Source organism: Anthonomus grandis, chromosome 8 (genome assembly GCF_022605725.1).
Source record: "Anthonomus grandis grandis chromosome 8, icAntGran1.3, whole genome shotgun sequence".
Lineage (NCBI taxonomy): Eukaryota > Metazoa > Arthropoda > Insecta > Coleoptera > Curculionidae > Anthonomus > Anthonomus grandis.
In genome coordinates, this window is record NC_065553.1 from 3,888,399 (window position 1) to 3,906,558 (window position 18,160).

Below are 18,160 nucleotides of genomic sequence, written 5' to 3' on the forward strand. Positions count from 1 at the left end.
CTTTATCATAAGGGCAACAGAATTATTTCTTAATACTTTAAACAGAACCGTTTTGTTTCTCCCTAGTAGAATCACACCTACTGTATGCATGTTTATTATGGTTTCCTAACTATGCAGTTCATGTAAACAGGCTGAGAGGGGATTCAGTCAGCTGTAATTACATAAATTGCTTTCAAGTTTTATTATCATTTCACTGTCTCAATCTACTTTTATTTAAAATATGCAATAATCAAATTGATGCTTCAGATATGTTTAAAAGAATATCTCTTATCAGCTTTGTGTTTTGCTGTTCCCAGCATCCAGAAAGGAAGACACGAATGTATTTTATCTTAAAATATGGCACCAATTTGGCCAAGAAAAAGCCATATACAATAAAGCATGCAACTGATTTAATGATGGTGATTATAGTTTGATGTTGATCTATGTCTTTGAATAATTTCAAATCTGTTCTTTTAGATTGTGTATGTTTAGGAATTTAATGTAGTATCTACTAATAATTTTATATTGCACCAAATATTGACCTTGTTATTTTTTACATTACAAAATAAATAATATTATCTATCAATATTTCATTTTATAGATTTGGTTTCTGTTGGACAATAAAACTGAATTTGAATTAACTGACGTCATTCTTTACTGGTCAATGGTTGCTACACAACCAGATAACCGACTGTAATAATATGACATAAGTTGAGTGACAGATGACATTAATATGGAACTGCCGTGCCATCTATCAATTTATTTTATTTCCCCCAGTTCGATTCTGGCCAACATGGCGGCTTGAGTCAATAGATCAGTGTGTTGATACCGTCTGTGTTGATCAAAATATCGGCGGTTTTTTGTATTAAATCTTTAATTTTCGTTAGGAAAACCTTATAATATAGTGTCAAGAACAATATCCATACATTCACAGTGTGTTTCCAGTGCCCGGTTAAAGGAAATAAGGTCAGTACAGTTGTTGTTTTTGTATCTTTTTGTTTGGAGAACTACAGGGCATTGTATGGTAATAATTCTATAATTGAAATGCGAGAACAAGAATCGATAATTTTAATGAAACATTTGTTAGTAAAGACCCTTTTCGATATCGTTACGTCCTTGTCGGTAAAGGGAAAGTTACATTAGCATATCATTCATACAATGCAAACTAATCTTATCCATTGTCATTTTTGTAGTAATAAATAAAAAACAGCTGTAGACCAGTTTAGATTTTTAAGATCAACCTTCCAGCTTATGTTTAATGGTTACCAAGCTGGGCCTTCAGTGTACTTAAATCTGATGCCAAAGTGCAGGCTATAAATTCATTTTTATCTGCATACTTTTATAGCTTTACTTAAGTAGTTCCCATAAGGAGGCTCATACAAAGGAGATTTTTATATAAACATGTGTCACACAAAATGTTTTCAATGTTACTTATGCAGATAAGAATGAGTAATTAAGTGTTAATTTATAATTAATATAAAGATGAGTCATCTGTTTATCATGACTTATTAAAATAAATTAAAGTCATGAAATATCTAGAATAAACTCTCCACTAAATGTGTTAAAAATCCCTTCCTGGATAAATAATCCATGATCTAATTTATTAATTTTTCCCCTGAAGTAGTTATAATTTAGGACACCAAGTGAGATTTTTCTATAGTTATGAATGGCAGGAGTACCATTGGGGTCCTTCACACTTCTCCTTTTGATAAATAACACTCTTAAACTGTAATAATTTGAACCCTATTTTCCAATTGAAAATTGGGGAAACCAAGAATGAGCAGTTGGTAAAAGAAAGGTAATTGCCTTGATAATTATGAACAATTGCAGAAAGGGAGCGGGTCCCGATGGAATTCCAAACAGGCTTTTGAAAGAATGCAGCCATTCCCTTTTCCTTCCACTTTTTCATATTTTCAATTTGTCCCTATTTTCTGGAACTTTTCCAGAGAACTGGAAGCTATCTCATGTATGTCCTATTTATAAATCTGGGAATAAGAGTGACATAACTAACTATCGTCCCATTAGTATCCTCTCTGCAATTCCTAAGCTGTTCGAGCACTGTGTAGAGGTGGTTCTATCTGGCACATTTCAGGAAATAATTGGAGATCAGCAGCATGGATTCACCAGAGGTCGTTCTGTGGATACAAACTTGTTTGTTTTTAGCAACTATATCTTCAAATCTTTTGCCGACGGTAATGAAACACATGCGATATACACGGACTTTAGTAAGGCCTTCGATAGGGTCAACCATAATATTCTTATCTCTCATATTTCAGATCTCGGCATCAGCAGATCTCTTTTACTTTGGATCAAGTCTTATCTGATGTATAGAGAGCAACGTGTTAAAATTGGTGGTTTTTTGTCCAACCCATTTTTGACAACTTCAGGGGTCCCTCAGGGCTCCCATTTGGGACCATTGTTATTCAGTCTCTTTATCAATCACCTCGGCTCCCTACTGGAGTCTGAGTTTTTGCTCTTCGCTGATGATTTGAAAATTTTTCGGCGGATTTCCTCCTCTCAGGATCAGTTGGTGCTTCAGAGAGATATAAACAGAGTGTTTTCCTGGTGTAAGTCGAATGAAATGTCATTGAATGTTAAGAAATGTGGGTTTATGAGGTTTACTCATTTAAGGGTCTCCCCTCCTTGTCAATATGTTATTGATGGTATCCCCTTGAAGGAGCTTGACTCAGTCAAGGATTTGGGTGTCTTTCTGGACCCGAGTCTTACTTTCTCCCACCACTTCGAAAATACTGTAAATAGAGCTAATAAACTGCTTGGTTTTATCAAAAGATCTTGCAAAGACTTTACTAATGTGTCAGCATTGAAGACACTATATATTTGCCTGGTGAGATCTCTTCTCGAATTCTCCAATATTGTTTGGTCACCTCATTTTCTGATTCACATTGAGAGGCTTGAAAATATCCAGCACAAGTTTATCAGGTTTGCCAGATATACTCTTATGAAGTCAGGCCTGGATCTTACCTATTCAGAGACCATGTCCTACCTGAGCATAAACTCCTTATCAAGTAGAAGGCAGTTCTTTGATGTTTGCTTTGCGTTTAAGGTTCTGAATGGTATTGTTAGAAGTCCGGAATGTCTGTGCCTTTTCTCTTTGCATGTATCTTCTTACACAACAGGAGGTCAGGCGCTTCTCCACATTCCCTTTTGCAGAACATCCTATCTACTAAACAGTCCTATAAATAGAATAGCTTCTACAGTGAATAGATTTGCAAAAGATCTTGATTTTTTCAGTACATCTTTAAATAAATTTAAGTCGTCAGCTAGGGCAACTATCTTGGGATAGTGCCCTACTCCCACTCTTTGGATTATGTTTAGTACAGTATTGTTTATTAGTATTATAGTTTTTACTTAAGACTACTGTTAATTATTAATAAGTACTTGAAATGTTATATACGTTGATGAATAAATAAATAAACAATAAATAAACATAATTAAGAACAGCTAGCTTATTAAAATACATAGTACTAGGTTTTAGAAATGTAAATAAACACATAAATATTTGAAGCAACAAACTACTTACTAGCTGATGGGTGCAGATAATTATTAACAAAAGAATATAAGATATTTTGGGTTTTGTGCTCAGGTTTTTGGCATATCTCAGGTTTAGAAAGCAGGTTGTAGATGGATTGCAATCAGATTGCCAATTGCTTCTTTATGGAGTATCACAGGTTTGGACTGTGATGGCAGATCTAATATGTCTTTGGCTTCCAATTTTTTTCATGCTGATGACACTCAACTTCTGTTTCCATTTAGTCCTGAGGATATGGGCCTGGGACTAACTGTTGTGAATAGATGGTTTGTTGCTTAAGGCAAGGAAGAGTGTTCGTTCACAAGATGAACTCAGATTTACAGTTCATAAATGCCAAATTTAATCTCTTTAATTTTTTCTGCCATCATGTGAGAAATTATTCTATCTTTGGAACAAGCTATACATTTCAGGCTTATTTTTGATGTTTGCCTAAATTTTGAACCTTATTTCTTGAAGAGATTGTACTCTGTACAGTATCGGACAAAATTAGAGAGGATGGACTAATATGACTTTTATGCAATACAAAAATGTATTGAATTCTTATCATTGAGCTAAAAGATTTATCTCTATAACAAGTTTAAAATGCCACTAAAACAAATTCAAAAACATTGTTTCCCAAGATTTATAAGAAACAATAAAAAAATATAACAAATTCTTTGTGACAAAATTGCAAAGACTTATTCTTAAAGTGTTATTTGTATCATATACAAATGTACTAAACTAATACTTTGTTCAGTACCCTTTGTACTCAATAACTTTTTGACATCTATTTGGCATGGACCCAACGAGATTGGAAATTACAGTCGAAATCTATTGATTTTCATTCATTTTTCGACCTCTTCAAATAATTGAGCATGATTGCTGATTTTTTCGGTGCATATTTGTTTCTCAATTATCTCCCAAAGATTCTCAATTGGGTTTAAGTCTGGAGATCGTGGTGGCCATTTTAAAACTTTTATTTACCACAGACCATTCCTTCACCAGTTTGGCAGTATGTTTGGGGTTGTCATCATGTTGGAATGTAAACCTTAGCCGCATTTACCATTCAGTGTAAGGCAACATTACATCTTCCAATTGACCCATGGTGCCCTCAACTTTGTAGATTGGACTGTTTGGTAACCTGAAAAAAAACCTCAAACCATTATATTGCACCTCAAAAAACTGAGCCAAAATTTGATTTGCTGACATCTGTGGATTATTTTGACTTAAAACGTTTAATTCTCCTGTCCAACTGTTTTGAAGTTTTGTTCTTTTAAGGTTAACAACCCTTCTGTGGAGCCAAAAATTTTGTATTGTTCTTGAAACCATTTGTTTATTCACATTAAATGGCTCTTTTATTAATTATTTATTAAGATTTGTAAGCGACCCGATTTATAAACTACTATAATTTTTTTTAAAATCTACTGAATAGTGTTTTAGCGAGGCATTGCTAATTATCCAGACTGCACCTCAGTGAAACTAAATACAAAACGAGGCTCTTTAACTTTGTTGCAGTTATTTTTTTATCAATATAAGAATAAATTGTTAAAATGAAAATACCTTAGCTACAAAAATAAACTGTTCATAAACAAATTCTTTTGGTCGCCGGTGATACACTGCTTAACAAATATGAATGTTATTTTGAAGTACAGAAAGTTGGAAAGAAATTGACAAATAGCACAGTCTCCCTAATTTTGTCCAATACTGTATAACTAAAATTCCTATACCCAGTCTAGATACATTTTTCCCCAACACATTAAATATTTATTATTGGTTGAATCTCTCATTTTATCTCAGCTTGAGTACTGTGATGTTGTATGTCGAAACTTTCTTAAAGCAGAGTTTAAGAGAAAAAATCAACTGACCCAAAGATCTTTCATGCAATTTGTAAATGGAGGATGAAACTTTGATCAGTTCCTACATATGTAACCCATAAAATCCTTAAATATAAATTTTGTGTTGACCTTCATTTTGGCTAGTTTGTACATTGCATTCTTAGGAATGGCTCTCCACCATATTATACTTAGTGCCTGGTGCCAAGAAGTACTCTACATAATCTTAACCTTGGGCAGACAACCAGATTTCACATTTCTTTTCACCAGGGTATTAAATTTGAAGGCTGTGTTGTATATAGAACAGTTTTTTTCTTAATACATACTTATTGACTATATATTTAAAAACCTTTACTCAGGGGTTCTACAACAAATGATGCTTCCCTCACTATAGTTTTATTTTTTGATATTTGTATTATTTATTTTAGTTCAATTTTGAACCCCCTGTACATATTTGTTTTGTTGTCTTTTAGGTAACATGGAAGAACACTTAGTGAATGTTTAGCTTTTATGTAATGATTTATACCTTATCATAATTTAGCATACAAAAATGTCATACATTATTCTCGAAGAGACCAACATACAAAATTGACAAAAACACAATGTCATAGACTCACAACATATAATCACAGGCTACAAGTGTTTTGCTACAGCTAGAGCATCATCAGCCTTTAAAAGCCATACACAAACTTCACACTTTTTTAGCATAATAAGTGATATTATTATTATCACTATCATTGCATATATAATTGATATTTACATGATAGTGATAATAGTCTTTTGATATTGATTTAACATTGCAAATTGTTTCTAATGGTTTAATATTTACCAAAAATGAACTTTTACTATGTTCTTTTTATTAACGGAATAAATCAAGGAGAGTCTTGTATAGAGTCTTTATTGAGCTAAAAATCTATTAACCTCATATATTTTTATTCATAGCAGCTTCTCCCCTTATTTTTAAAAATAATTTTGCACTCACCTTCTGCATAGCAAATTCAACTTCTGCCTCTACCCTGCCCTCTAAGATCTATACTAGTAAAAAATAGGACTTATGTATGAAAGCAGAAAAATATTTAACCATTTACCTATCTCTACTTCAAAAATACTAGTTTTTACTCCTGAGAAAGACTTATTACAATATAGAGGAATTCTAAAAATTGACTTTATTTTGCTTTTATTTGTTTTTTATTGTTTGTCTGTAAATGTAATATTATGTCTGCCATCAGTGTTTATATCTTTTAATTCTTTATATTTTTATCATTATTTTAAATTGTTTTATTTGGTTTTGTGTTTAATGCTCTTTGTTTACTTGTACCAATCCTGCTTTTCCAATTGTCTAATAATTCACTTTTGTATATGCATTTGGATTAGTGTCCATTGAAGCAAAGTCCTTCATTGTCCTATTTAATCTATTATAGGCAAAGTCCATCTCAGATGTTAGGAATACCACTTCGTTCAATAATGTGCATATTTTTGGGTAAAATTGGGTATATTTTGCATTGTTTTTTCACTAATTTTGAATATTTATAAGGGATTTTTGGTAAAATTGTATATTGCTTACTCATATCTTGGGGTAATATTTTCTCCCTCTGTCAAGAACACCTTAAAGAGTTTTTCTATTTTCATGTAAATTTCTTGAAAAAAATTATAAGTTTTTAGTTTAAAATTAAAGTATATTATTTGGAGGTTCCTCTTTCGATGAAAGAAAGCCATGAAGTATTTCAATATTTAATCTGTAGATATTTTTTGAAAAAAGAGTAATTTTTATAAAAAAATGTTTTTTTTAATTGTAGCTTTACTCTGAAGATATTTTCAAATTTTATTGTATACTTTTTAAACAATATTCTAATATTGCTTAATAAATAGGCCCTTAACTGCCTTTGAAGGCACCAGTTGAAAAATTCTTATTTAATAGAAAAAAATATGTTTGCCTTTGCTGGATTCTAATGAGGTTCAGTATGCAAATTGATATTGATAAAGGGCCTACACCATTTACATAAATCCCCTCCAGTAATCTTATCTATAGCCATTTTGTATTTGTTTTGTTAGTATCATTAAAATTATTAAGTCATTCTACAAACATGTTTCCCTAATGACTTGACCTTATTTTTTTGAACCCCTTATGTCTCATACTACTTCAACTAGCTATATTCAGCATAACCCAAAGCGTTAGCGTTACTGGTATATTCTAAATTCTTTTTGAATAGTCTTGACCCCACATTTGTATTCATTCTATGGGCCGCTTTGTCATGTCTAAATGAAACTGACAGTATTTATTAAAATAAAAATGACATTTCCAGTGTCAAGAAATGCACGCCACCGAAGAAGTGAAGTCCAGTTGGGCGGACGAGGTTGAACAAGAAGGAGTCCTACCTAGTCCCACTGAAGTCTTTGAAAACGGCCTGAAGGTCGTGACAGAATACAAGTGGGACGGCGATAAAAAATTCAAAGTAGTCCGAACGTACAAGATCGAAAAATGTCTGGTACCGAAATCGATCGCGTTAAGAAAACTTTGGAAAAAATTCGGAGAGTGTGCCGGTGACAAACGCGGTCCCAATCCGGCCACCACAATTATCGGAGAAGATGTTTATGTGCAATTCGTCTCCAGTAAAGAAGAGGACAACAAGCCCGAAGATGACGCCCTCGACAAATTAAAAATATCTGGGGTTAAAAATGCTTTTAAGTGTCGTACCTGCGGTGGTGACCATTGGACCACCAAGTGTCCGTGGAAAGACACCATGTATGCGGGTGGTAAAATCCCTGATGATAAAAAACCAGCACCTGTAGCGGAACCGACCAAACCAACTACATCCAAGTACATCCCTCCGAGTCTCAGAGACGGCGACAAAAAATCGGAGGGTTTTAACATGGGCAGAAGGGACGACAATTATTGCGCCATACGGATTTCGAACATTAGCGATTCGACCACTGAAACTGACTTGGAGGAGTTGGTGAAACCGTTTGGACCCATTCATAAAATTTATTTGGCCAAAGATAAGCAAACGGGGAATTGTAAGGGATTTGCTTTTATTCATTTCAAGTTTAAAAGCGATGCTGCGAAGGCCATCATGAGATTGAACGGACACGGTTATGACCATTTGATTTTGTCTGTTGATTGGTCTAAGCCTATAAACAGTAATTAGGACCCATTGGTATTAAATTAAAAAAATTTTTTTGCTACATGTCTAGTTTTGCTTTAAATGTTAAAAATTTTAGTTATTTTTTTTAAAATTTGGTCTATAGTGTTTTCTGTTTAAAACTTCCTGTTTAAGTTCCAGAGAAATGATCACGAAATTACATACAGTGTGTGTCAGCCAAATGAAATAAATTAGCTAATAAATAGACGGGAGCGTGTTAGAAAAAACGCTCGAACACACCGATTGGTTTTTATAGTTGCGCATTTTTTTTCATAAAGACTTTTTATACAGAGAGTATCAGATAACGGTGGCCAATACCAACTTGCTTAGTTTAAAAATAACACCCTGTAAAATTCAAAAAATAACATTTAGAAAAGAAAATTATTTTATTTGCCGAAAATTGTTACAACATACTCAAAAACAGTACATAATACAAATCTAAACAATAATGTCAAAGTAGGAGATGTTCAAAATGCTCGCCACGAACGTCTTGGCAACACCCTACCCGTAAATAGAAATTTCTTCTAACGTTACTCAACATCTCAGGTGTGATCGATATAATTGCCAGGGTTATTCATCTTCGTAAGTCAGCTAAGTCAGTGGGTTTAGTTTTGTATAGAATAGTTTTCACATATTCCCATAAGAAAAAGTCTAATGGCGTCAGATCGGGAGACCGTGCTGGCCATTCCATCGATCCTCGCCTCCCTATCCGCTGATCTGGAAATATTTGGTTTAGGTACTGCCGGACATTTATTTGGTAGTGGGGTGGTGCTCCATCTTGTTGAACCCATATCATATTCGCTGGAACTTGTGGGTTTCCTGGATCAGGATACAAGTTGGCCAACGTTGGCACTACATTATTTTGAAGCAATTCTAAATAATGATAAGATCTTCAATAATTCCTGCCCACACGTTAACTTTTTCAGGGTATTGAGTATTGCCTTCTCTCGTCCATCAAGGAATTCCCTGGACCAATAGCGGCAATTTTGACGATTGGCATGACCGTGAAGAGTAAAGGTGCACTCATCAGAAAACATAACGTGTTTTAATTGGATTACATTGCTGTCTAACATTGCCTTCATTTGTTCACAAAAATACATTTTCCTGTCAAAATCGTCTTCCGTGAGCTCCTTGGGTGGGTATAATTTTATAGGAATGCATTTTGTTTTCTTTTAATATTCTAATAGTCCCTTGGGTTAAAGGCGGCAAATTTGGAAATTTTTCGTGAAATAAGCGAGCTCCTTCCATTTGCGTCCGTGTATTATCTCCATAGCCAATCATCTGTAGAATTGTTATTTTGTGCATTTCTGTTAAATGAACCATTTGTCTGGCTTGTAGTTAATGAAATTCAAACGACTATAGCATTGGCGACTACTTCTGTCATGCAACATGAGTCAACATTAAGTCTGGCATTTTAAACCAAAGTAAACAACAATTTTTAGTTTTTGTTATTCTCATATCAATAAAAAGGAATGGTGAAATAGTTTTTGCTTGCTTTATCATTACCAAGACCTAAATGGGCAAGAAGTCTTAAGTGAGTTGTAGAGAATCTTGAAAAATAAATAATTTTCTTTTCTAAATGTTATTTTTTGAATTTTACTTAATATTTCCGACAGTCAAAGATAGGTATAGGACATTGTATACAAAATATGTGTAAAATGATCTGAGGAATCTAAAAATTAATTAATTGCACAACTATAAAAACCAATCGACGTGTTCGAGTGTTTTTTCCAACGCGCTCCCATCTATTTATTAGCTAATTTATTCTATTTGGCTGACACACACTGTATATTTAACCAGAAACATTTAAAATTGTGTAACATTTAAAATTTTCCAAAAACACGTCAAATTTATTTTCGAGGGGGTCATTTTTTAGGTTAGTTTACAATCAAATTGCAGCAGGCCTCTGCCGAGTGCGAACATAACTTCTAAAATTTATTTAAAGATCGGTTAATATTAATAAAGCCAGGAAATAGAAACTATATCTCCTTTTTTTTGAATGTTATGTAGATAATCACTTAAATGTGCAACTTATTAAAGTCAATTCTTAACTTCTAGCAAGTGGCACGAAAATTCGGAAATCTATGTATTTTCAATTTTTTAGTTTTTGCGTCAAAAGTGAAAAAGAAAAACAATTTACAGGTCATTGAAAGCCCCCTGAAGAATTTTTAAACATTATTTTAAGGCCTACCAGCATGATATGAAATAATTTTATTAATTAACAACCCTTTAAATAAATACTTATGCTTATATGTTATTTTATTTATCTTAAAAGAAAAAACCCTCTGAATAATATTACAATACCACTCTGTCCTCCGGATTTATCTTTTCAAAGCTGCCAGTAAAAAGTAATGCTTTTAATCCCCTTTATCTTTAAAATAAAACTGTTCGTTATCACCCATACTAGTCTTGAGTAGTGGTGCCAAATGACCCGATAAAAATTTTAAATGCGTATTAAGGCAATGAATTTTGAAAAAAAGTGGGTTTTTCATTTCAACAATGGTAAGCTTGTGTTTTGATTTTACCACGAATGTTGTTACTGCCTCTTGTAAACTGAAAACATTTTTCAAACATAAAAGTCCATTAGCGTCTAATTATCGCAATTGTATAGTCACTTCTAGGTTAATGAGTGAAGAAATGTGTACCACTTTTTGCATAAAAAAAGTGTGTGTGCATGCGTGAAGTGTGGTAATCTTAAAAATACAACAAAAAAATGTTATTGCTACATTTTGCAATTTATAAACAGTCTGAGCAATTGGCGTCACATAAGATTTATTTTATTTGCGTGTATTTAGTGATATGCCGTGATCTTAATCCCATTGTTAAGCTTGTACTTAATCATTCTATGGAACTTAACTTACATTTTTTACAAGCAGATATTATTTAATCTCATACCATCATTATTGACGATTATAATGATGATATATATGAGATTGGTGGTTCAAAACTTCAATTTCAATTAAGTTTTTGCCTTGTTTTAGAAGTTCGATACTGATGAGTATTTTCTTTTTTTCTTGATTTGATATACTTATAAATATACCTGGACTGCCAATTCAATGAAAAGTAAATGACCACTACTAGGGGGCCGCCATTTTGCGTGATTGTGTCCTTTCGATGTTGGTCACTCTGACAAATTTTAATTATGCCAACTGTAGGGAAACAAAACAATTAAAGTTTTTGAGAGGTTATGTTTACAAAAATACAAAATAGAAAGTTATTACATATAGGTAAGAATTTAAGATAGTTGCGTTAGATCTGTGATTTTTCTGCTACTTTAAGAATTTCGTTAAAATTTATGAAAGAAAGTAATCCTCACCTATAATGAGACAAAGTTTTAATCAACTTGCAATAGATGCGTGCACTTTAAAATATTTGTTTTATCATTCTGATTATCTTGAATCTTATAAATCCTAATACCATGAAAATCATGATATTCATTTAAATTTTTGCTTGTATTTACTTAACAGATTCAGTTAAAAACACTTATTTTCTTTTTATTTTTACTATTACGAGTTTTACTTTTCATGTACAGTGTTTCCACATTAATAGGTACAACCATATATATGAATCAAAATATAGATGATTTTATGAGGGTTTGTAATTATAAAGGTTTTTTATAGGAAAAATATATTATTCTGTCAACAACTCAATATATTCTAATATAAACAAAACAGACGGTCAATTCACAATAATTCGGTTTTGAGAAACTGAACCAAATACCTTTAAATAAAGATGGTGATACATTATTCACGTATTAAATAAGGAGAAAGATACAGATATACCCAAGGGTAAAACAAAAGTAAGCTCGTTAAAATTCGTTAGGCCAATCAAAAGTTATCAAGAATTTTAGATATATATATTCAACCCTTCCCCCACCCATTATTTGACAAATTAGAAAAAAAAGTTTGAAATAAAAAATGTTAAGAATTTATCATACATTAAAATGGCATCATTCTTCTCTAGGATTCATTTTGAATATTTTCAATAAAACCAATTTTTTCTATTTCAATGTTGTATTACGCCCCCTAGAGGTCATCGTACGAACTTGTAAATAATTTCCAGCAATTTCTCCTTGCCGCTTTTATCAGAAATATTTTTTTCCCTACGCTGTGCGATGATTAGTTATTCAGATATGGCCGGCGACCTCTCTTAGTTGTACACCCGGTACAAACAACAAAGGAATTCAATAACTCACAAGCATTCAAAACTTAGCTCCTCCAGAGATACTTATTTACTTTTGGTAAGTAACTATTGGTTTTTTTGGTATATTATTTTTGACAAATATCATGGTGACACCCTGTGAGTGAATTAGTCCTACAGTACTTAGTAGTTACAGTATAATTTGATAAATGTATTCGTTTATCAGCTTTTAACCAATGTTCTGTAATTACAATAGCTTTGTTCGCGGGGGCTGGTTCTGAACGCATCCCGAATCGGTCAGGTCTTCATCCTTTAAGCATATGCGTATGCGTGATTCATAACCGGTTCGGAATTTATTTCAGCCGCGAACGATCCATGGACTGTCAATATCTAAATTTGTTTGAGTTAGTATAGCTTATATTTGTGTTTTGTGCAGTATAGGTTATGTTCTTCGATTGTTTTGTTTAGGAAGAAGTTTTTTTTTCTTTAAACAGTAAAGATTTAAAGCAGAGAAATGGCTCAGAAATACTGTAGTAAATTTTAATGGAGTTATTTTGGAGTCTCCTTCCTATTTTTTATAATATGGAGATGCAGCAAATCTATCTGCCAGTATATCAGTCAGTGCTGAGCTCATTCGAAAATGTTGAAAATACAGGCATCATCAAATTGTGGGACAATGTTTTTTCAAATATCCAACATTTTTGAGGACTTCGGTAACTTCTAAGAGGTTCTCCAAGTCCTCATCACTGGAACTTAAATGATCAGACTTGGTAATTTTATCATGGACAACTAATCTAGAACAAAATCAATTTAATTAAAGCATGAATTGCTACTTAAGCAACAAACTATCCATAAAACTAATTAAAAACAGTAGGGCAAGCAATTATTATTTGTAACAGAAACTATTATTGGTTTTAAATTTAAAAATGAAATAAAATAATCACCACTTATCAGAAAACACAAAAAGAATAAATAGTCAATATACATATGTCATTAAAAATCTACTGCGCAAGTCCAGAACTCAAAATTCTAATGAGAGTCCAAGGAGCGAGTGAACTAGTAGCTTTGTTTTGGGTCCGATTTTAGGATGATTTTAGAACTGCGCAGAACTCGTTGCGCCGTAAAGTAAAATCCGGAATCGCTCCCGTTTCAATTCTGCATGGTATGGAACCCGAACGCTTGACGAACTGACAGTAAACAGCTGATTCTGATTGTTTATTTACTAAACACAACTTATTTTGAAATTTTGAATATTGCTTATTGCTGTGGTTTTGGACCTTTATATTTTTTTAAACATTAGGACTGGATAAAAAATGTCAATAGATTTAAAAAAAAATCAATAGATAATTCTTAGGTTAAGTGAAATCTATCTACAAGAAAAACAATAAACATTAACAAAGCATAAAAAATAACTTATTTGCTTCTTCTTCTCAAATTTGGCGAAGTCGAGTAAAATTGTAAGGATATATTTTTTGCGCATGTGCGAACTGCCTGATTCTGAATTGATCCCTACTCTCGAGCAGGGATTTTTGGACGATTCTAGGACAATTCTGAATCCATGAATCCATCCAATCCTGAAATATTCCTGTAAATATTGTAAAACCTCCTTTAAAAGAAATGCTACCAGACAGTTCCAACATTTGCTTAAATGTGTCAAAATACCTGAAAATATAGTACACATTTTTAAAAAAGGGAAATTGCCTGTTAACAATGTTTTCGGTAGTAACAATAATACCAATACCTCGCAAAGTTCACCCATGGTTTTAGAAGATGACTGAAATTGCTGATTATGAAACCTCTGAGCAAGGACACGCATTTGAGACGTTAGACTCAGAAATAGCTTCACTAGTTCGGCCTGTGTCTTCCTCAGCTAGTTCTTCTTATTCAAGTACATCTAAAGCAACATAGGGTACAATTTCTTCGTATATTGATAACTTGTCCTCTCAAGAAAACAACAAGATTGATCAAATACTGGCAAGGGCTATTTATGTCTCAGTAGCCCCATTAGATATGACAACAAAGAAAGTATGGTTAGATGTATTCAAAACAATGAGATGCGCATATAAACCGCCTTCTCGTTACCAGTTGTCAAATCAACTACTCGAATCCGAGTACACTAGAGTACAAGGTGCAGTTTCTTCAAAAATTAGTGAAGCACCCTTAAGCTTACAAATGGATAGTTGGTCAAATTGTAGAAATGACTCTATATCCAATTTTGTTATTAATAAAACTCTTCCAGTATTTTATAAATCAATCCATACCGAAGATAATAGACATTTAGCAACATTTTTGGCCTCAGAAATTGAAAAAGTATTGGAAGAATTGGGAGCTTCAAATTTTTTGGCTATTGTCACTGACAACGGAGTTAACATAAAAAAGGCTCGTGAAATAGTTAGCAGCAAGTACAATTACATAACTAATTATAGTTGTATTTGTCACGGTCTAAACCTTCTGGTTGAAAACTTCTTGAAATTAGACCATTTTGCCAATTTTAAAAAGAACATAATTTCAAATTTTTTTTTTGAAAAATTCGCAGATTTTACATGCAAGGTTTGAAAAAATTCAGTTAAACAAAACGGGGCGATACATCTCTTTAAAATTGCCGGTGAAAACAAGATGGGGTTCCTTTGTTTCTTGTTTAAAAAGCTTTTTGGACACTAAACATTCATTGAAAAGTTTAGCAGTTGGTGATAACCCAGATATTTCTGATGTTCTTTCAACAAATACAGTAAGACTTCTTCTTCAAAATGAATTTTGGTTACAAGTAGAAGCAACTTATGACTTGTTCCAGCCAATCTCTAAGTGGATAACATTTTTTGAAGCTAACGGGCCAACAATCTCAAAAGTGTTTATCTGCTTTTTTGAAATAAGATCTATATTACGTAACAAAGTATCAAATTTATCCGTTACTATGTTGGAATCCCAGAAAATATGTTCAATTCTTGAAAAACGAGAAAATACATGTTTAAAACCCGTTCATCTTGCTGCTTACCTATTAGAACCAAACCAACGTGGCACAATTTAACTGAAGCTGAAAATTTAGTTGCGATAGAGTTCATCTATGAAACCGCAAGGCGTAATCCAAAATATTCTTCAGAAGTAGGTCTTATTATGGAAGCACTTGCACAGTACAAAATTAGAGGTGGTAATCTTTTGCTGGGAAGGAATTCGTTATTTCCAGCGAAAAATCTATGTCTGGGCATGTTTGGTGGGCAGGAATTTGCTCCAGTTCTAAAATAAGTAGATTGGCTGTAGACATTTTAAATTTACCATCGTCAACAGCCGCAACCGAAAGAACGTTTAGTACTTATGGAATTATTCATCGGCAAAGAAGAAACAGCCTTACCGTGGAAAGAGCCGGAAAACTAACCTATGTTGCCCATAATTATAGTTTACTAAACGAAGATCATTCAAGAAGAGAAAAAGCTACTGAGGATTCTGAGGAAGAAATTGAAAAAGAAGATCTCGGTTTTGAAATTATAGACTTGACTGAATTAACCAAGGAGAACGAAGAATCAGATGAAGAGGTTGGGGATGATGAGAGTGATTTACCATTATCCACTCTATTACGTAGTTCATTCTGACTCGTTTTTTTGTGTTTCCCAAAGTTTTTACAGTTTTGAATTAAAAAAACTAGTATTAGTTAAAAAGCTGTTTTTTTTTAATAAATTACCAATATTACCGTAATATTACGTAATATTACCGATTTTTAAATTACCGGTAATTTTACATCTATACCGCGAACAAAGCTAAATAATATTGTTGGATACCCAAGATGGTCCAAAAAAGCTCCAGTCATTTGTTTTATATCTTATTTGTTGCATATTTAATACAAGAATAAGCATATTGGTGTTTATTCTAAAAAATAATTATTACTAATGAAAGCCGAAAATAGTTATGCTTAAGTTATACTCTGCCACCTCTTGTTGCACATCCAGTATCCACTCCCTGGTGGGCATTGTCTCCGTTATTTAGAGAGGTCCAATTTATAGATTTGAGAAAGATTTTTTAACTATTGAAAGTGAAACTTTTACTTACTTTATATTACAGATGTCTACTAATAAAATGTGGTTTTTATAAATCTATCTACATAATATATAAACCTAGCAATCTTATAATTAAAAAACGCTACTTGATCTGAAAACCTAAGATTTTTTTTAATCAAACGTATACTATAGGGTAGTTACTAGTACCAATATTATTGTGCATACATCATTGTACATGACAGTACATACTAGAATAAAATATGCGCGGGAGAACTTTGAAATTTTGAAACATTTGCGTTACGTAACATAGAGCTCTATACCGTGCCTCCCACGTGTAACACATCGTAAAATCAGTTATTAAAGCAGAGATTTCCTAATGCCATATTTGTACAATAAAATCCTAATTACTGAAATAACTTGATCTTGTGAAATTTTACAAGACGCGGCAACACTGGACAATTAAAAATACCTTTGCAGGATAAAGCGCTATTGTCAGCAATCCAATAATGTATTATCGCAAAATTGTAATCTTTAATATCGAAGTAAATCTCCTCAAAATTGGCGATTCCTCCAAATTCTTTTAATGAAGGAGAGCTTATCACCATATTTGAACATTTCGTTACAGTTGTGATGTGGCAACACCGCACTATTGTTGGTAATACCACAGCATAAAGAAACCAGCAGTCGCACTTCAATAAAAATACATTGGCTTGAATAAGCGAGTTCGGTGCATGTGTACTAATGCAGGCGCGGCATATTTGCTTAGAGTAGGGATGCCGCTGACACTCGCTACAGTCCACGCGGCTTTTGCCTTGGCTAGAGCCGGACTTAAACATTTTTTTAGATATTATTATCTTGTAAAATAAAAATACCTACATAGTACAAATATTTATTTTTTAATATTATTAAAGTTCATACATTAACAAAATATTTAAACAAAAATAAACATAGCATTTCTACATCTAACAACGACGATATAGAAGAATACGTGCAGGAAGTTAATTAGGTATGTACCATAAATTTAAGAGACCATTCTTTGAGTAATTTTAATTAAAATCAGAAAAGTTTTTATAAAAAACGCTACGCTTTGTAAAAACGCTATCAAAATAGTCACTAAGTACGGCGCTGAACTAGGCGATACACCTATGAACACAGTTCGATAAACAGTGAGCTCGGCATCCGGAGAATATGGCTGCGGTATGGCTAAGGATGCTATTAGTTCGCTTACATTTTCGAGCGGAGTGCGACTGCTGGTTTCTTTATGCTGTGGTAATACCGTTGATTGAATATTTGGGAAGATACGCAATCCTGTGTTAAAAAGTGTACCCGGTCGACTATCGGATTGCCGTTCAGTTTCGTGCACCGTGTGGTGCTGCCGCAAAGCGTCAAATCTAGGAACGATTTATTTTAGCTGCGTGGACCTGGCTTTTGGCTTCGTTGAGTCAGGTTTTCAACGACGATGGAATCTCCGGTTACGCGGCCGTGTTGGATATTTTTTTAAGATATGGGATGATGCTGCCAACTATGTTTTTATTATTTTTTTTGAACATACAA

The 18,160-nt window shown here is 33.1% G+C and overlaps 2 protein-coding genes and 1 pseudogene across 4 annotated transcripts in view; all 3 read left to right on the top strand.

Annotated features, from left to right (window-relative positions):
* Nucleotides 1-711: 711 nt before the first annotated feature.
* The window catches only part of LOC126740022 (tyrosine-protein kinase Src64B), a 63,321-nt gene continuing 45,872 nt past the window's right edge, over nucleotides 712-18,160 (top strand). For 2 of the 3 annotated variants that reach the window (XM_050445899.1, XM_050445902.1), the window contains exon 1: nucleotides 712-945. The gene's annotated coding sequence lies outside the window, so the exon portion shown is untranslated. Of the gene's footprint in view, nucleotides 946-10,869; nucleotides 10,983-18,160 lie in introns of those variants that run through there. The other variant, XM_050445900.1, reaches the window with a different exon arrangement.
* On the top strand, nucleotides 7,653-8,486 carry LOC126739755 (eukaryotic translation initiation factor 3 subunit G-like). The gene has a single exon (XM_050445554.1). The coding sequence runs from the start codon at nucleotides 7,653-7,655 to the stop codon at nucleotides 8,484-8,486; it is 834 nt and encodes a 277-aa protein (XP_050301511.1).
* Nucleotides 12,009-17,291, top strand: LOC126740023 (uncharacterized; annotated as a pseudogene).

What these genes read in the sequence shown, in the direction of transcription:
- LOC126739755 (XM_050445554.1), top strand. Translation starts at nt 7,653, where the DNA reads ATGCACGCCACCGAAGAAGTGAAGTCCAGTTGGGCGGACGAGGTTGAA.